Source organism: Natrix helvetica, assembly GCF_964273705.1.
Source record: "Natrix helvetica genome assembly, chromosome: 3".
NCBI classification, from domain to species: domain Eukaryota; kingdom Metazoa; phylum Chordata; class Lepidosauria; order Squamata; family Natricidae; genus Natrix; species Natrix helvetica.
The window spans coordinates 111,514,921-111,535,964 of record NC_138549.1 but is presented as its reverse complement, the minus strand read 5'-3'; the positions used below and the strand labels follow the sequence as shown (position 1 = coordinate 111,535,964).

At 38.0% G+C, this 21,044-nt stretch overlaps 1 protein-coding gene across 1 annotated transcript in view; it reads right to left on the bottom strand.

The window, feature by feature from the left end:
- Positions 1–21,044, bottom strand: part of FAF1 (Fas associated factor 1) — a 216,736-nt gene that overhangs the window by 20,430 nt on the left and 175,262 nt on the right. The window contains exons 16-17 of the mRNA XM_081946742.1: positions 2,491–2,571; positions 710–787 (exon numbers count right to left, since the gene is read on the bottom strand). Coding sequence (XP_081802868.1) covers positions 710–787; positions 2,491–2,571 — 159 coding nt within the window. The remainder of the gene's footprint in view (positions 1–709; positions 788–2,490; positions 2,572–21,044) is intronic.

The window sequence follows — 21,044 nt, the reverse complement described above, 5'->3', positions numbered from 1 at the left end:
GTGCTGCTGGGGGCTGGGTGGGCAAAAAGCAGGCCAATGTTTGCTCATTTCTGCCCTCCCCAGCCCCCAGGAGCTCTCTAAAAGCCTCCATAAGGCTATGCACAGCCATTTTGGTGAAGGGGCAGGGCTTTAGAGGCAAAAAAGTGCTGTATTCAGTGTATAAGACGCACCCAGATTTTCAGCCTCTTTTTTGAGGAAAAAATGTGTGTCTTATACTCCGAAAATATGGTAAGTAAGTAAATAAATAAGTAAATAAATAAATAAGTAAGTAAGGGCAGTAAGAGAAAGATGATATTGAACAAAAATATTAAGATAGGGAGAAACTGAAAAAGTAAAAATGATATATAAAATGAGATTCAAAATCTCTTTGGAAGAGATCATCTAAAATATGGTTATGGGTGATATTGATTAAAAAAAGCTTGGATACTCATTTCTGATGAAACTTGCATGATGATGGAACTAAAATACTTATGATCTTGTATGCAACCTCACAATACAAGTCCAAAAGGATTCACACCATGAAGTTACAATGTGCATTTTATTACGTCACACCTTATACCAGATATCTGTTTTCCTCCTGGTAGAAAACATCTGAATTTTTTTTTTCGTTTTCAACAAAAAACATGGAAACTACAGCTAGTAGCTTCCCTTGCTTTACCCCTTACGCAGTTGTTATTCTACAGTTGTGTAAAAAATTAAATTCACTTACTTCACGCTCTTCTTCCTGTTCTTTTTTAATCTGTTCCAAGCGAAACTGCTCTGCAATTTCTCTTTCTTGTGCTTCCCTCTGCAGAACAAGTGATAAATTAATAAGTCTGTTCAGACAGAATTTATCATTTGGATGGCTTTCCATATTTGAATGGTTTACATTTCTTCACAGACACAATGCTAATGATTCAGAAAAAATATATTTCCTATATCTGTTTCTCTCTTGAAAACTATCTTTCTTTTAGACTCTACAACTATTCCGACTTTTCTGTAAAATAATGAACAGTGTATTATTATTCCCACCATGCTGGAAACTCTGTGAAAATAACCATAAGCCTTGTAGGCAAGCCCTGCCACTGAGAAAAGCATGCATTTTTGGCATCTTTCGTAAGCTCAAATAGCAATAGCACTTAGACATATACCACTTTACAGTGCTTTAAGCAGTTTACAGAGTCAGCCTATTGCCCCCAACAATTTGGGTTCTCATTTTACCCACCTTGGAAGGATGGAAGGCTAAGTCATCCTTGAGCCTGGTGAGATTGCAGGCTGCTGGCAGGCAGCAGAAGTAGCCTGCAATACTGCACTCTAACCATTTTAACCACTGTGCCACTGCGGCTCTCCCAAATCAAGCATAATGGAAGTCAAAGCAGCATGATCAAATCCATGGATGCTGCTGTACAAATTGCCAGAGTGAATTCTTCAAAATCTCTCTATCTATCTCTCTTTATGTGTGAAGGTTCCTTTACCTAAAGGATAATACCCAATTAGGAAATCTTCTTAAGTGAAGGATCTCACTTTGCACATATACGTATGTTTTCCAAGAGAACTTGGTCTCCCAAAGAACATCTTTCAGAATGGGAGAGTGTTCATAATTCTAATAGTCTGCATAATTTTAAGATCCTCGATCCCATGTTGCTACTGAGGTGGAATCATTTTTATTAATAATTTGCATTTAGAACTCTGTATTTTGATATGGTCTATGGGCTAATCAATAAACTAAACTATTAACTGAAATCATGTAACTTGCCTTACTTTTACTCCAAGCATTAATCCAACTATCATTAAATTTTTAATATTAAATATGACTCTATAATTACTTTTACTTTATTTTTTCTATTTGCACATATTTTTATATTTGAGTTTTTCCCTGATTGCATTATTGTGGCAGGACTGAACACTATTAGGCAGATTGATAAAATCAACAGAGGGAGACAATTCTGGATATCATAGTAAAGTAGTAAATAAAAAAATTGATTTATTTATTACTATAGTATTTTTCTAGTGTTAAAAGTGAAACTTAACATTCATATCAAAGCTGATACCGGTATCAAAGTAAGTATTTTCTGAGAATTTGGGGGATGCGTAAGGTTACCATGACATATTGAGAGCAGCAGAAGGGTGCAGTCTTGAGTTTACTAAAAGAATAACATGGTTCTTTTTCTAGTAAAGCTATGATGAATAGTTGAGAAAAGTAGTGCCAAAAGCAATTGCAGCCAAGCAACTTTCCTCATTGAAACAGGTTCTGTGCAATAGGAATGACACAACGTTATAAGAGTTCTCCAGTAGGAAAGCCATGTCAATGTGCTGGAGGAATTCTCTCATCATCACAAGTATAGGAGGGCATTGATGGCTCTCTGAAAAGGGTTAGGAAAGGGACCAGACCTTGGGATACAAATATTAACACTTGTGACAAAACATGATCTGATTTGGATTAATAATTAACAAATCTATTTCTTAAAATTAGTCTTAAAAATTGCATGCTTTGTAATGACTGATACATACTTTTGCTCTGTCAGCTTCCAGAGAGATTCGGTAAGCTTCATCCTGTTCTCTCTTCACATTTTCTCGGGCCTCGCGTTCATCCTGGGATAGGAAAAAGACGGGAAGATCAAAAATTAGCTTGGTGTTTCAAAATCAATATTCTCCCAGGAACAAATAGCTGTTTTGGAATACCTGTCCTTTGTTTACAGTATACTAACATTTGGGGAACACAGGTTGAAAGAAAGGAACTCGATAGTCAGTGAAGTGTAAGAAATTATTTTTCTGGATATTTGATGCAGTTTTTAAAAGAACATATTAGTTTATTTCACATTAAGAAAATTATCTGCCTTGATTTTGACACAACTACAATGGACTATAGTCTTTTAGTTTGGTATTAACTAGTACACTTTTTTGATGTAAACAAAATTGGTTATCACCTAATCTTAGAGTTGGAATCTAGAAGTTCCCAACTAACTCCTATTAAGCAAACTATATGCATACTGTAATCAACTAGAATATCCCTGACAGGCTGTCAGCCTTTACTTAAATACCTCAAATAAAGAGAATCAATTATCCCAACAAGAATAATGGCCAACAATGTTGCTTCCTTCCAGCCTCCTTTGGCTGTTGATAATTTGTCCTACTATCTGCAATTGCAGCTACAGGTAGTCCTCAAGTTACGACCACAATTGAGCTCAACATTTATGTTGCTAAGTGAAACATTTGTCAAGTAAGTTTGCCCCATTTTACAACTTTTCTTGCCACAGTTGTTAAGCGAATCACTGTATGTATTAAGTTAGTAACACGGTTGTTAAGTAAATATGACTTTACTTGTCATAAGGTGGCAAAAGGTGATCAACGGTCATAAGTGTGAAAAATGGTCATAAGTCACTTTTTTCAGTGCCATTGTAACTTTGAACAGTCATTAAATGAACTGTTGTAAATTGAGGACTACCTGTATTTTCTTTCCTGGTAAACGCACTGCTCTGCTGCAATAATACCATAGCATGCATTGGCTCCCAGAATCACTTAGCAGAACGAGATGAACAGCATGTACTGTAAATGTAGTAAATAAATACATCTTCTTTAAGCATAAAACACAGCTATCTGGAATGCACGAGGTGCAGCTGCATAAGGTGCAGATATCTGGAATGCATACTGATCTCAATGCATGGTCTGAGAAAAGCATCAGAGAGGACAAAGGTTGGCCCATCCTAAGGATCATATACCCATTCCAATACCCTGTTTAAAATACTGTTACATGAGGCACTGGGGATAAATGTACTGATACTTGGAAGGTCAATGTACTTGTAGCTTTGCTTTCTGCAACTCTGCCCCCCAAAAAGTGGCCGTCTGTGCCTTAAGACTGAGCTCTAAGAAAAGTTGTCTAGTGTGATCATACAAAATTAAAACTTGTATATGTACATGCAAAACAAAAATAATAAAATAAATCAGTAAAAAGAAAGACAATAATATGTGTAAGCGTAAATACCTTTGTTGTTAACTCTGGAACATAAATACTGTACAGTAGGTGCCAAATAAGTCATTTTGGGGATAACATTCCAGATGGAGAGATTTGACAATTCAGGAGGTCTTTACTATAGTCATCGGCCTAAGTTTAGTTAGGGTAAGGCAATCAAACTCAACCACCATTATAATTTCCAATTCTGTCAACCAAGATCTGCTTCATTATCTATTTATTGGCTTGAAGGAATGAAACAAGAGTTCTTTTTCCCCTTTGAAAACATTTGGATTTCATGCAGTATTTAACAATTATTATTCCTGTTAATGACTGCACATGGTTCAGCTTTGTACTGAATTTTTGTTGCTATGCAAGTTGATTTTATTTTTATTGTCACTGGAAATATTTTATTACTCACCTTCTAAGTCCCACTGAGAAACAGTAATATGAAATTGGAAACTTGGGGAAATTAAGACAAATCTCTGCTCAGCTTTAAAACAAAAATATCTTGTTTTCATAGTGCATCCAGAACTTTATACTCAATGAGGAAAAATAAATAAACAATTGAACTAAGTGAGGAGTAAAAACCTTGAGGGGAGGGGAAATAAATTTAGAGGTATTGGGGCTCTAAATTTATCCAACTGGAGATAATATTGGCAGATGCTTTTCTTTTTCAGGCCAACAATTCAACATTTCAGGAGTTCCTCTAGATTTAATTCTTCCATTTTTTGGCATTATCCTTTAGTAAAACAGATACAAAGGGGATGTCAGGAATGTAAAAATATATTATGCATGACTGCCTTGCTATAGCACAAAGATGTGAAATGACATAGCTGAACTCAATTTTAAGTTAACAGTTTCTTACTCAGACATACTTTCTCACCAAGTTCATTGTTAGATAATGGAACATTATTTATCCAAGTCAGATTTAACTATCTAAAATATTTGTATAGTGTTTTTTTAATGATATGTTTTAATTAAGGTTAGCATTGCACTGCAGCTCAAGCAATTTACAGTGCAAGACTTCATCAATATACAACAAGATTACAGAAAAAATGGTGATACTCTTTTGTACATGCAAAAATAAATATTTGCATACCACAAGAACAAGCTTTCCTTCCAAAGTCCCTTAGTCCCTTGGAGCTTTAGTAAAGGACATATCTCTTCCACTCTTTACAGTAACAGAGTAAAGCCACCTCTAGTAAAGTTATGCAGCAGTCCTTTGCTTTTCTCCTTCTTATCATCTTCAGATGCCATGTAGATAGTATTAATCCATTACAATTTTCATCACTTTTGTTGTGTAATTGAGCCATTTAAAAAATATATATTTTCAATAGAGTTTAAAAATACTGGTATAATTAGGGCATAGCAACAGCCTCTCTTCTTAAGATACAGGGGCAAGTTGTGAAGTAAAACACAAATTCTTCAAAAATTGCCTTTTTATGTTGGTTATCTTTTCATTTCAAGCAAGCCATAGGCATCTGAGATGTAGTGACCTTACATGGGAAGAGTTATTTGCTGTAATCCTACCAGGGCTTTGGAACTCCCAATTGAGGATAAACCATTTGGCTACTTCATGCATTTCTTCAACATCATCTGAAGACATTTTTCATAGCTAACGTTTGGCCTTCCGGATTTCATAATGTGATTTCAAATTACACCATCTCTTGGTTTGTGAATAGATTTCCCTTCTTGCTTTTTGTTTGAGTTATTTTTAGGGGCTGAAAATACTGAGCACAATGCTAATGACTTTAATTTGGGAAAAACGGAAAGATGTAATGCAGTAATATTTGATTTCAAAAGAGAAAACTTTTCAAAACTGAAAAGCTAACTAAGAAGGATAATAAATGAGAAAAAGGATCAAATCAACATTCCAGAATTATTAAAATCTACAATAATAAAAGTCAAGCAGAGGATATACAAATGACCACAACTGAGCCCAACATTTCTGTTGTTAAGTGAAAATTTGTTAAGTGAATTTTGTTCCTTTTTACGACATTTCTCACCACAGTTGTTAAGTGAATCGCTGCAATTGATAAAGTTAGTAATCTGGTTGTTATGTGAATCTGGCTTCCCCATTGACTTTGCTTGTCAGGAGGTTGCCAAGGTGATCACATGATCCCAGGAGGCTGCAATGGTCATCAGCATGAACCAGTTTGACAAGCATCTGAATTTTGATCACATGATTATAGGGATGCTGCAAAAGTTGTAACTGTGAAAAATGGTCATGTCACTTTTTTCAGTCCCACTGTAACTTTGAATGGTCACTAAATGAACTGTTGTAAGTTGAGGGTTACCTGTATTTTCCAGGTCAGAAAATATGCTATCCAGCATAATATGTACTCTCAGAAACACTATTGAAGGGGAAAAAGAGGATTTCTTTAAGAAAAAGGAAGTCTTATTGCCTAGATAAGGCGAAAATATTTTTGTATGAAAGGTACACATTTGCATGTAAAACAGATTTTAGAAGAATTGTACAATTTTTGAGATAAAGTGGATGCGAAAAAGTTTATATATACAGTGTGTGTGTGTGTATACCATAAAACATAAACATAAAATAAAATTGCATCTTAGTTCGTAGTAGCAGACCCCAAAAGCCCTACAGAAAAACTATCCAAAGCTTTTTCTAGGAGGCAGACAATGTGGAAGTAGACAAATCTCCAATGGAGGATCATTTGAGAGGGACAAGCTCCATTACTAAGAACCAATGCTTCCAGGCTTTGGCCCTGGATCTTCCAAAATAGAGGACACAACCAGCTGGTTCTCCTGGAATGATCAAAGAATTCAGACTGACTCTAATAGGGAGGTGTGGTTCTGATGATAACAAGTACCAATCCATAAAAGGCTTTATATATTTAAGCCAGCATTTTAATATAAACCATTAAAGCCCTGTTTTTTCATTGGGAAGACATTTTCTCTTTAGAACAGTTATTTAGCTATTCTGAAAGAATAATATATATTCTATATACAATGGCATAATCCATAGAACAGGTTGAAATAACCCAACAGCATTTGAATTTCAATTCATTTGAATTCTCTATAGAAATTCTATTCTTGGTTTTACTTTTTGGGTTGAGAAAGATTGTTCTAGTGGAAAATAAAAAGCAAGCTGAGTTTCAGGAATAGCATGTTACTATCATATGTATATAATTGTGTTTCTGTAGGTTCAATTTTAAAACAAATTGGGCATATTTTTAATGATTTCTAAACCAACTAAATACTGCAAATATGAAAACAATTATATTGTCCATAAGTTGACATTAACCAGGTTACATATTCCATAAAGTAGGGGAGGACAATGTATGACTTATTAAATGTTGTTGGACAGCAACCTCCATCATTCATCACAATTGTCATTTTAACTAGGACTGATGGGCGCTGTAGTTCAGCAATATTTGGAGAGCTACAGAACATATTGCCCATTTCTGCCATAATGCAAGGCACATTTTGAAATCTATATATTTTGTGTTTACCAAAGGATAAGAGTGTTTCTACTGAGCCACACCTGAAGTTAAACATAGGGCCTGATGTTAATAAAGAGTATATTAAAAAAGACACCCAGTTTGTCTAAACAAAATGCCATCATAGAAAATATTAATCTGATCCTCTAAGATAACAATCTTGTACACTTTCTAAATATATAAAGTGTATATGCTTATAGAAGAATCTGGTAAAAGCTGCATGAATAAAACACATAGCTTTCGATTTTTATATTTGATTATTCCAGAATTTAATCTGAAAACTTTTTAGAATTATGTTTTTTTATTATCATAGCCTATTTTGTTCCAAAATGGTTGCATTCTCTCTGTTGATTAACATGAAATATTTTTTGTGAGATATGTCAATATAATTTACAAGTCCCTTTCAGCTGTGGTGGCACAGTGGTTAGAATGCATTACACAAGACTAACTCACTGCTCACTCCAGGAGTTCAATTCTGAGAGGCTCAAGGTTGACTCAGCCTTCCATCCTTCCAAGGCTGGTAAAAAGAGGACCCAAATTGTTGTTGGGGGCAATATGCTGACTCTGTAAACCACTTAGAGAGGGCTATAAAATACTGTGAAGGGGTATATAAGTCAAAGTGCTATTGCTATTTCTTGATGCTATGATTAATTTTGAACTTTGTACTAGTATTGCTTAATGTTAACTGTAACCAGAATACTGTAGTGTACTCTGAATAGTATGAATATGTGTGTGTATGTGTGTGTGTGTGTGTGTGTGTGTGTGTGTGTGTGTGTATGTATGTATGTATGTATGTATGTATGTCAAAGCACCTGGTATGCCCAAATATGGGAGGGAGCATACTGCTTCCCTTTTGTCTTTCAGCTCCATCCTAGGAGGGAAGCAGTATGCTCCCTCCCATATTTGGGCATACCAGGTGCTTTGACATAACACTTAATCATTTCTTGGATCAGCTGATAAGGGAGGAGAGCTTGTGGCTTAGAGGTTAATATAACTGCCTAATATGTAAAAACAGCCCAGGTTCGAATCCCAGTAAGGGTATGGCTAGCTGATGAGAGCTAAATAGCTTCAAATAGATCTATACTTCATTTATTTATCAGCACAAAGGCAACACACACACACACACACACACACACACACAGAGTATTTATTTGTAATATATATATACTGGTCTTGTTGTATATATTTGTTTTCGTAGATTTTCACGGGTACAGATATGTAGGTCTTGGCATATTCAGGTCTTTTCCCGTGTAAGATTGAGATTATCTTGGCGATGTTTTGATGAGGTCCCACTCGCCATCTTCAGGCTGGTGCCTTCAGCTTCGTGCTTGTGCATGGAGACGGCAGCTCCGATCATGCTTTGCTCTCACTAGCACAAAGCCGAAGGCACCAGCCTGAAGATGGCAAGTGGGACCTTGTTGAAACGGCACCAATATACTCTCAATCTTACACGGAAAAAGACCCAAATACGCCAAGACCTGCGCGCGCGCACACACACACACACACACACTCACTCACTCACTCATTCTAAGTATGTATATTTTCAAGGGCGAAACATAAGGCATGAAAATAAATAACTTCAGTAAAAGTATCTGAAATATATTTTGGCAAATTCTGGCAAATTCAGAAGACAACAAGGATACCTACTACTTGATATGGATAAAACATATTTGTATCAATTTTTTTATTAGCATATGTTTCTCTAAATAAAATAGGTATATAGCAACAGCATAGAATTAAATATAATTATTCCAGGTTGTGTGTGTGAGCACAGAAGTTTAATCACTTTCATATTAGAGATTATATTTATCTTTTGGTGGTTGTGCTGGTGGTGTGTGTGTGTATGTTTGTGTAAAAGTATTGGAAATTCAATCTTGAAATAGGTTAAATAATGCTCTCCAAATATTTCAACTATAATTCCCATACACCGGAAACACTTAAAAGAACTGATTAATAATATCATACATGCTTTATCCAATAATATATAATATTGATAGAAAACAGTATTAATAATTCTAAATATTTGTTGCTGTTGTGGTGATTGAATGATGTAGAGATCACAGTAAAATCACAAAAATGGCAAAACTCATTAAAATGATTTGTGATAAAGCTTTGACCACAATTAGATAGATAGATAGATAGATAGATAGATAGATAGATAGATAGATAGATAGATAGATAGATAGATAGGTAGGTAGGTAGGTAGGTAGGTGGGTAGGTGGGTAGGTGGGTAGGTGGGTAGGTGGGTAGGTGGGTAGGTGGGTAGATGGGTAGGTGGGTAGGTGGGTAGGTAGATAGATAGACACATATAGACGGACAGCAGTGGCAACTGTATTTTTAAAATAACCAGCTTCAGTTATCTACTTATATATTCCATTAATTGGCTCATCAGATAATAAATAGTGTATGCTTTTGAATTACTAAATATATTAGATTTTAACATGCAGACCTATGCAAGAATTATATGACAATTTTCATAAATATCACTATTTATGCTGAAAAGAGAGGGTGCATAGAGAAACTGCCTCACTTGAAAAATGATATCCTTTGAACATTATGCCTAAGCAAAGTGAATTCTATAATAACAGTCATACACTGGTGTTTCACAAGTGATTCAAATTGACATTTTTGATTTTCCAAATGAGAACCTCTCCCTAGAGCTAGAATTATAGATGAGCAGATAAACTGGACTTTTAAAGAAGCAGCTGCTTTATGATGGTTGTTTGGTTAGAGATCAAAAACTGAAATATAATCTGGATTTAATTCATATATTTACAAATACAGATGAGTATTTTCCCCAGCGAATAAACCTGCACATCTCAAAATAAAGCTTAATGATCAATGACTACCAAGATTTTCACCCAAAAGAATGAAATATTAACTGAGGGAATTAAAGTGAATAGAAATGTTCAGCAAAGTCTTGCAAACAGAGCCTCCCCCCCCCCGTCCCTTCCCTTCCCTTCCCTAAAAGAATGCAGGATATTTTTCATGAAACTTTCCTAAAGCCATAATGGTCAAATGTTGCATAACAAGAAAAATAAACACTATGTTAGACCTTCTGTTAATTAACTTAAAAATGAGAACAAGTCAAGCCAGCTGTGTAACAGTCAATGCTTTTACAGTAATACATTTTGACAGCAAAAATAAAAAGAATGCATTATCTAGGTATCGCCAAATGGATCCTGGCAGTACATAGGGACTCCACCCTGTATAAGCTTGTCAAAAAGTGTTACTGTAATCCATTGAGAAGCCTCCTCCTCGGGCAAGGAAGAAAAAAAATGCACAGGGTGGCTCAAAGCAGGTGTGTTGAATTGTTATACTATTATTTAATCAAGGATCTCTTCTCATTAGTTTTGTATTTGACAAATTCATGCTTTGTTCTTGCCCATCATGTGATGCTAGAGTCATCAATCAACAGTCTCATTAAAAGCCAAATGTAAACGATGAGGTTGTGGAAATGTATTTTTAACACTGTATACTCCTCAGTCACAAAAGGCATAATACATGACTGCTATTTCTCTTGGCACTCTCTGCTAGATTTTACCCAGATGACTATCAATTTAAGAGAAGAGAACATTAAAACTGGCTTCTCTACGGATATAAACAGTCATTGCCTCTAGCTAATATCCTCTTAAGGACCTAGCTCCTCAGGAAAACATTGTCAAAGTTTTAGACTAATGAAGTCCACAACCATTCTGCCTAAATGATGGCTACCATTGTAAAAAATTCTGAGAAAATATGGTAACTGAACTGGAAAAAAAAATCCCTACCAGTGATTTATGACAGAAAGTTTCCATGGGCAGGGGACAATACCAATCTTCTGAAGTGAAAACAACCATCTTTTGAAAACTTAAAGATTATAAGACCATTTGTTATGACAGACAGGTAACATTTAATTATTCTGAATTTTGGTCATCTGGATCCACACTTTCACAGATTTATTCTTCTGATGGAGTAAATTTCTAGCATTATAGTAACAATTCTTTTAACATTTCCACTACCTCTACAACATTGCCAATGATTTTGTTATAAATCTTTTAAAATAAATGATGGGACAGTTAAATGTATGCCATGGATTTCAAATAAGGAAATTTTAACAAATCGAGAGCAATGACAAATCTCATTCCATTGGAAGGTAATCTGTAGAGAAAAGGAGTTCAAGATGTATGGGAATTTCACACACACAGATGCGCATGCACGCGAACACCTACACACACACACAAAATACAATTCTGGAATAGCAGAAAAGTAACTGCACAAATAATTTAGTGAGGATATGAAAACAAAGATACTGCATGTGACTGCCAGCATAGACAAATCGGAGGAACCGTCTGTGTTGTTTGTGAATGGGTACATGGAGGTAAGCCTCCGTGAGGTCCACTGATGTTAGGAGATCGTGTTTGCGCACACTCTCTAAAATTGACAGGAGAGAGTGTATTTTGAACCTCCTGTACCTGATGAATCGATTTAAGAATTTGAGATCGAGGATAGCTCTCCAGCCCCCGAAGACTTTGGCACGATAAAGAGACAAGAGTAGAACCCCCGTCCCGCCTGGCCTGGAAGCACAGGTTGAATGGCCCGAATGAGGAGCAGATGATGGATGGCCTGCTCCACTAGGAGTCTCTTTTGAGGATCCCTGGATATGGGACACGGGACAAAGTGGTTTGGAGGGCTGGAGCGCAAATCCAAGAGAAGGACAAATCTGATCATGGACCTGACCCATGCATCGTTGGTCATGTCATCCCAACGATCTGCGAAGGTCGACAGACGTCCCCCTATGGGGAGATCCTCCGGGCAGTCACTTCTGCCTCTTGTAAGATTGGTTGGTATTGTCCCTGAATGACTTTCTGGGCTGGAATCTCTGGTTGCTTCTGCCTGATCTGTTGGAAAAGAAGGGGCCCTGTCTGGGGGGAGCCTGATATTGTGGACGGGAGCTGGAGGAACCCCTGTCCTCACCCCAAAAGGGCTGTGTGCAATAAAAGGATTGACTGCGGCCCTCTTGTTTCTTAGTGGCCGGCTGCAAGACCTTCCACTTATCCTTGGACTCTACCAATAGAGGATCCAATGGGATCCCAAAGAGAAGAGATGAAGAATAGGGAGAGGAGGCAAGCCTCCACTTGGCACAGGCTTCTGCCTGCCACTGCTTTAGCCAAAGCAGGTGACGGGTGGAGATGGAGGATGCTATGGCTTTGGATGCAAAACGGGCTGCGTCCAAGGAAGCATCTGCAGTGAATTCTAGGGCCGCCTTTATTTTGTTAATATTCCTGCGAGCCCTAGAATCCCTGGCCGGAAGCCTTGCCTGGAGTTGCCTTAGCCATAAGAGAGCAGAGAGACTAAAGAAAGAAGCAGAGGTACCCGCCCTAATGGCCCAAGCCGAGGCCTGGTGACTCTTGACCAGAGTTTGTTCTATTCTCTTGTCTTCGGGGCGAAAAGCCTCCTCAGGAGCTGCTGAGGCTGCGTTGGGAGAAGAAAGGCCAATTATAGGTAAGTCGACAGAAGGTACCTCTAAAGCCTTGGTGAGTTCTGGTCTCACATTATACAGGCGCTTGTCCAAGGTATTGGGGAGGGGACCTGTACCTGACGATGCCCATTGGTTCTGGACCACGTCTATGAAGAGTCTGGGAGACGGAATCACCTCCTTTTCGACCTTAGGTTGGATGAAGAGGGGGTCAGTAGTGTCCGTCTTGTCCGCTTCCATTCCTTGAGGTGCTTTAGGAGAAGGGATGCCAGCAATTCTCTTGGCCTTAAAGAGGAGAGAGCGAAAGACAGCAGGTTTGAACAAACCAACAAATGCAGGTGGGTCAGGGGGAAGACCCTCGTCTTCCAAGAGATCTGAATCCCTTGCCGGACATTCCTGTTTGCCAAAAACCGAAGGATGACTGGACGTGCCAGGGAGCTCATGTGATGACGAAGCCGAGAGATCACCATCCCTGTGTCTGGATCCAGAGGAAGAAGCAGACCTGCGTGGGGTAGAGTGGTTAGAAGACCTATGTTTAAGGGCAGCTGCTATGCCACGTTCAATGGCCTCAGATATCATGTCTGCCATACCAAGTGAGTAAGAGCGGCGGCGGCGGGGGGGGGGGAGGGGAAATTTCCTCCTGGTAGAGGGGCTCCTCATCCAGAGCGATGCTCCTGCCACCCTCAGATTCATCCCCACTGCAGGCGAGGTCACCTGAGTCCCTGGCCTCCTCAGACTGAATGATGGATGCAGCAGGGGAGAGGTCATCTTCTGAATCAGAGGATAAGTCAGGAGGAGGACTAGGCTGAGAAGGCCTTTGGGCCTGAAATAGATGGGATTCAGTGTGGTTGGTCTTGGCCTTGGCCTTGCTGGGAGGAACTTGGGTGGCACTGTCCTTTGCCTGTGGCTTGGCTACACCCCTATGTGACCCCCTGGGGGCCTTGGGAGAGGGCTCTGTGGGGGAGGCTTCTGGGGCCGGTTTGCCAGTTTGCGTTTGTGGGTCCCAGCATAAGGGGTTGGTGGTAGAGGCATTTGTGGCTCAGGGGCAGGAGATGAGGCTATGGTCTGTACTCATGACTCGTTGAACACTCCCAAAATGGCTGCCGGAGATCTTCATGCCAAAACAAAATGGCCACTGAGGCTACAGAGCCTATGGTCCGGGCGCCACGAGGTAGCCAAGGCCACAGAACGAGGGAGAGCGACAAGGGCCCTGCAAAGAGGCTGCAGAGGCCAAGAGGAGCAGCAGCGGCGGTCCGGTGAGGCGGGAGCGCTGAGGGGTGGCGGCGCCGTGTAGCGGCGGCGCTTCCCAGCGGTGGCTGCGGCTGGCGGCTTTTTTCTGGATGCTGGCAGCCTTTAGCTGCTGCTGGCAGCTGCTGGCGGTCTTGACGGCTCTTGGAGCAGTTGCGGCACGAGGGAGAGGCCCAGAGGCCAGCAGAGGCAGCAGCGCAGAGTGGGGCCTCCAACGGCCGTTGCTGAGAGGAGCTGCTTGCAGGAGAGCCTCTAAATTGCCGGTAAGCTCAAGAGGCAGAAGCCTCGAAGGAGCCCTGGTGAGTCTTTCCAAAAAGCCCAGGCTAATTGAGAGACTTAGCTCTGAGGAGCTATCCTCTGATTCCTTCCAATTTTGATGTAATTTGGATGAAATTTAGAAAAATATCCAATGAAAGGTAATTAAAATATCTACTAAAGTTGAGGAGAAAGCAGTTAGCACAGCCAGTTCGGATTGAACTGAGTCTAAAAAAGCGGGAGGACACTCCTCTGAGGCAATGACATCACTTTGGTAGACTCAGTTCTATTGGTTACTGACTGAGTTAACCCATCATGACCACATGACAGCATGACCACTGTCTCCACCAACGTTGGAGAAGATTAGAGAACTAAAAACAATGTCCTATGAAGATCAAAGCAGCTGTGGACATTTAGCTTTGAAAAGAGAAGATGAAGGAGGATATGACAGCATTCTTTAAATACCTGAAAGGATGTCACACAGAAAAAGGTCAAGACCTGTACTCTATTGTCACAGCGTATGGGACATAGAATGAAGGATTTAAATTACAGGAAGGCAGATTCTGAATGAATCTGAATTTAACATTCTCATCACAAAAAGAGTTCAACAGTGAAACAATTACCCAAATAGGTGGGTTGGTGTGCTCACCATTACTGTTGAAGCAGAAGTTAGACAACCGTCTCTTGGAGATTCTTTAATTCAAATTCTTGTTCTGAGCAATGGTTACACTCAATGGCCTAACTGGCCCAATTTAAAATTGTAATTCTCTCATTTGAGACAGAGCCAAGCAACACTTCTGAATCAAACACATTGGATACAAAGCTGGAGTTTTAAGCAGTAAGACTCAATTAATGCAGTATTATTTTTGTGAAAAATATAGAATTCCAGTTGAGAATAGCTTAAAGCAGGATTCAACCTTCTTTATTATTTGCTTTGTTATATGCAAATCCCTTCATCGCTCTATTTCCTTTTTATGCAGAATACAGAAGGGAAGAAATACGACAAAATATTAAAGATATAAGTAATGGGAAAATACAAAATAAGTAAGTAAAAATACAAATAAGTAAGATTTACCAACAATCATATGTCACTATATCTTTCTACCCTGGCAAACTGTTCATGCTTCAACCATGTTAATATACCACTTTATTGTATTTTGTTTTTAAAATTTGTCACTTTTCTCCTTTTTAGAATCCCACTTACGTGTATATAGGTATATTTTTCTTGATCTTTCTCTTCTTCTTGTCTCATATGCTCTTATTTAATATACTTGTTCTGTAATTTGATCCTCATTCATTCTCTATATGACCTAACTACTTCTATGTATTTCTTGTTTACCAGTCATTGATCTTTGTAACCAACCTATATTCATTCATCACCTATTAATCCCTGATATTACCACATGCAGCAAATTACTGTATGTGTACTGAAGGTGTCACAATTTGTTTCACTAGGAAGACGTCACAAGTAAATATGATATCTTTAATTAATCCATAGTTGTAATATACATTATATCTATTCTCAAACAACAGTTGTCTATCAGTATTGGAATTAAATGAATACTGTTTAATTTTTACTATGAAAAAATTCATGTAAAAAACAAAGTAGTAGTCAACTAGCATTTTATTAGCTGCATAATGTTGCATACTATACTATGTTACAGTGATGGATAACCTTTTCCAGAGTGAGTGCCAAAATAACACGAAAATGCAATGCACACACCCCGCGCTCTGGCTCCCGTGCATGCACCCCCCAACCCCTGCACAGGCGTGCACAGGTCCTCCACATGCATACCTGCTCCATGCATGCGCACACAGCCCCCCCATGTGCACCACCCCCTTGTGCACAGCAGAGACCCTATAACCAGCTGGCCAGCGGGAGGCGCACGCACATGCATGGTGAAGCTGAATTAGAACAACGGCTCAATGCCCAGAGAGAGGGGACTGCATGTCACCTGTGGCACGCATGCCATAGGTTCTCCATCATGGCTTTAGAATGACATCCTAGGGTCTTGGAAAGAATGATAGGTATGATTGTATGAAGGTCAATACCAGCTAAAAGACCAGTAGCAATGCTTTAATGTTGTGGTGTATATAGTAATAATATTATTTTATGCATTTTAATATAATATATTCAACTTGCAAGTTGTCTGGTTCAGCAAATCTGGGCAACTCCCAAAAGTTAAACAAAGAAATTACAACAGAACATAAACATTAAAAAAGATGGCAAGTGTGAAGAAGTGAGGAGGTCTTTGCAACAGCATTGAAAAAGACGACTTTCGACCATTTTTCACACTTACGATCGTCAGCATCCCCACATGATCAAAACTCAGATGCTTGGCAACTGGCATGTATTTATGACAGTTGCAGTGTCCTGGAGTCCTTTTACAACCTTCTAACAAGCAAAGTCAATGTGGCAAGCCAGATTCACTTAACAATGTTATTAGCTTATGACTGCAGTGATTCACTTAACAACTGCGGCAAGGAGGTCATAAAGTCAGGCAAAATTTACTTAACAACCGTCTTATTTAGCAATGGAAATTTTGGGCTCAATTACACACATACAGAGGGGGGGGGTTGTTTGGTTGTTTGTGTTAATTTTGTGCAGATTTTCTTCTTAGTTTTGTACGGATACTATTTTAATTTTTCTTTTGGGGTTTTAATTAATTTTGATTATGTTGATATGCTTCCCGGGGTCACAATTTGTAAGATGGGTAGCCTATAATATTTTAAAATAAATTAAAATTAAGCCCTTTCATCAATACTTTTAAGTTCTTCATAGAGGCATCTTTAGATATGAAAAAACCTGTGGATGGCTATGAACCCATGTTTTGTGCTAAAATATGCCTCTCCCCCATGGTAAAGTGGCTGAAACCATCTGGGGGATAAAGGTTAGGAAAATGATAGGGATTAATCTCATCATTTAGTCTTGTGATAAACTAGATACATATTCCACAGCTAACATTTTATGGTAATCTTTGTGGCATAACCCAAGAAATAAATAAATGTTTGTTTCATCCAGAGAAAATGATTACAGAGAAAAGAAAATATAGTCCTGTAGTCTAATAACTATTGTTAGATGATATATTAAATGTTATACTGATTACTTGCCAACAGCTTATTTTGTTTGAAGAGTTTTAAATATCTTCAAAAGCAGAATACCATGATTTAAAGTTTATGTCCTTTTGTGTGTGTGTGTGTCTTATAAATCCCAAATATCTTTTGTTCCTCTAAAAGCTTTGTGTTTCCTTAAAAAACATACTAAAAATCTTAGAAGAATTTTCTGTTTATCTTGTGGTTTATGATGACTTACTGTAGTTATTAAGAAAACAGTAACAGAAACCTGAATCTGTATCCTGCTTGCTATTGTCACATTTTGAAAGAAAGTCCATGTAAATGCATTAAGACCTGTACTAGAAAAAAATGCTATTTAAACAGGAGATGTCAGGAACAAGATTTACAAAAAGTGTTACATGTGAACTAGTATGCTACTAAAAAATTGTTTCACATGCCAACGCCTCTTCTTAAGTACACAGAGCACAGATTGGGCTGTTAGGCACTATATTTGTCATGTTATTTTACCTAGCGAATTACAGTTCTCTTAATGACATTTAGAGAGAGAAAAACTAATGCATTCATCAAAAATCCTAGATTTGGAATACAGCGAGAGACAGTATGTTTTTGTTAACTGTCAAATATCTCTTTTTGTATTTCCAGTATAAATGAAATGGCTCATAGCTTGCCAATTACTTGGCAGACTAGCTGGCTGGTTGGAACTTCATGTTCAGGTTAACAGTGGTTACAAAAAGCACCTGGATGTCGTAATTCAAGGCTGAATTGTGTACTATGAGAAAATAATGCCATCAAAAGGTCTGCAATCATCGCATTCAGTAAGTTATACAGAAATAAGGAACAATAATACAAGTAGTCTTTGACTTATGACCATAATTAAGCCCAAAATTTATGTTGCTAAACGAGACATTTGTTAAGTGAGTTTTGCCTCATTTTATGACTTTTCTTGCCACAGTTGTTAAGTGAATCACAGTTGATATGTTAGTAACCTGGTTGTTAAGTGAATTTGGCTTGTCCATTGACTTTGCCTTGCCAGAAGGTCGCAAAAGGTGATAACATGACCCTGAGATACAGTAAAGGTCATAAATACGAACCAGTTGCCAAGAAGACTGAATGTTGATCACATGATCATGAGGATGCTGCAAAGGTCATAACTATGAAAAGCGGTCATAAGTCACATTTTTTGTGCCACTGTAACTTTGAACAGTTGCTAAACGAACTGTTGTTAAGTCGAGGACTACCAGTATAACATAAAAGCATTTTTAAAAAAAATTCTCCCTAAGTTTGTGGATTGGGTTAGAAAGATTTATTGATGATGCTTTATAAGCCTAATTGTATGAGCCTAACATTTAGGTAGGATCACCAATTAGTTTTATCTACATTCATTTTTATCTATGTATGTATTATACATGTTTCTGTATTTGTATACGTTTGTAACTTGTTGAAAAAGGGTAATAAAAATATTCAATTATCATATGCTCATAGTTACATTTTCTAAGAATGAAAAAAAATTGATGTTCATTTTGTCAGATTGAAAACAGGCAGCATTACTATATAAAGAGTTGACATATATTTCAAGGCTAATACAATGAAAAAAGCCTTGTACTAGTGAGGCATAAGATTTAGTTGGATGAATAAGATGCTTAGTGCATTAGTGTCAAACAATGTTTCTACTGTACATCCAGGATAACAATAATCTTAAATAGGAACACACCTATTATTGCAAAATCCTAACTAAGTACTTCATTACTTGTAAATGTCATTCTCAATTAATAAAGTAACAGATAACCACTTCACTTTTGTGTATGTGGCTTGTGACTATATTTGTATAATTGAAACACTGGCATTTTGAGAGAACTTTTATCACTTTATTTGCTCATCTTAGTCTGCATGAAATAAATCTCCATAGTAAGTTATTTATTTCACACAGTCAGCCAGTGGATTCAGAATTTTTATCCACCTATTGAGTCCTTCCCAAGGACCTGGGACAGTCAAATATAAAAGTTTAATGATGTTTAAAGATATTGTCGCTTCTGAGTTGCAACTGATTGATGGTGATTTTATCAATTATGATGGTGTTCAAGTGGTGCTCCATTTGTTTTGGGACTGCACCCAAGGTGCCTATTACTATTGGTACTATTTTTGCTTCTGCCACAGTCATTCTATTTCTATTTGCAAGTCTTTGTATTTTGTGATCTTCTCTAGTTCTTTCTCTCCTCTTCTGCTATTTCCAGGTCTTGCCATGTCCACTATCCAGACTTTTTTATTGTTAGGTCTGGTGTGTTATGTGGCAGGTGCCTATCTGTTTGAATTCAAAAGTCCCAGAATACTTTAGCTTCTTCAATTTCTATTACGGTCTCTATTTTATGATCCCATCAGTTCTTTCCTGCAGGCAAATGGTATTTCTTGCAGATCATCCAATGCACCATTGTTGCTACTTTGTCATGCTGTGGTTTGTAGTCAATCTGTACAATTTTCTTGCAGTTGCTAACCAGATTCTTTGGTTTCTTTGCAGAGGTGGCACCTGCCGCCTGTTGCTGTTTCTTCAATTCTGGCTTTGTTTGAATTTGTTCTTGATCTGATACAGCCAGAATTAGCCCCTTTGTCTCTTTCTTTAACTTCCCTGCTCTTAGCCATTGACAGGTCTTCTTGTTATCTGCTTTGCCTGCATACGTGTGTGCGTGCGTGTGTGATTTTAGTTTGCTTGATATTGTCAGGTTGAAGAATGTCCAGGTATTTATAATGATCTTCTTCAGTCAGACTCTTGATGTTATTTCTATAGGGCATCTTGATTCCTTCAATTTTCACTATTTTTCCTCTGCTGATGGCAAGTTGGCACCTTTGTCTACTCCAAAGTTCATATATTTAAAGTGTTGAGCATTGGTTCTATTTGAAGTATAAAGGAGGTGGGATAGCCTGGCAGGTGTTTTTGATGTTTGATAGCCATGAACTGTTCAGTATTGTTGACAGTTGCATTGAATCATTGCAACAGTGCCAATAGTGAGTAGCCTTGAAAGATCCCTCTTTTGATATTAGCCTCTCTCAGTCTATCACATTGATCGGCAATTGCATATTCCATTGTACATTGATCTTTGCACAAAACTCCAGATGTGTATACTGAGTTCTGTTATTTTAGGCATTTTTATTATCCAATCATATGGCAGGGAATCAAATGCTTCTTTCTAATTAATCCGAGCCAACGAATTAATGTTGGTTTTCAGTCCAAGCTACATTCAAGATGGTCTTCCTTCTTTTGCAATTTTATAAAATCATTTTGTCAATTAGGAACTTCTCTGCTGTTAGGACACTTTCCATTCTGTCCAGGTTGAAAGACTGTTTTCAACTAGATGCAGTTGGACTGCATCAGCTATTATCTCAGTTAGCAATTTGAAAGGTAATTGGCCTGTAGTTGCCTGGGGCTGCCTCTTTTGTTAAATCTTTCATTATACCAAATATGTTCTGCCAGATGTTGTTCAATTTTCAAATTTGCCTCCTTATAGTTTGCTCTTAATTGCTTGGCAATGAGTGTATGTAGACCAGCCAGATGTTTCAACCAAAAACCATGCAGTTTATCTTCGCCTGATGCTGACCAATTGTTGATCTTCCCTACCCTTTTCTT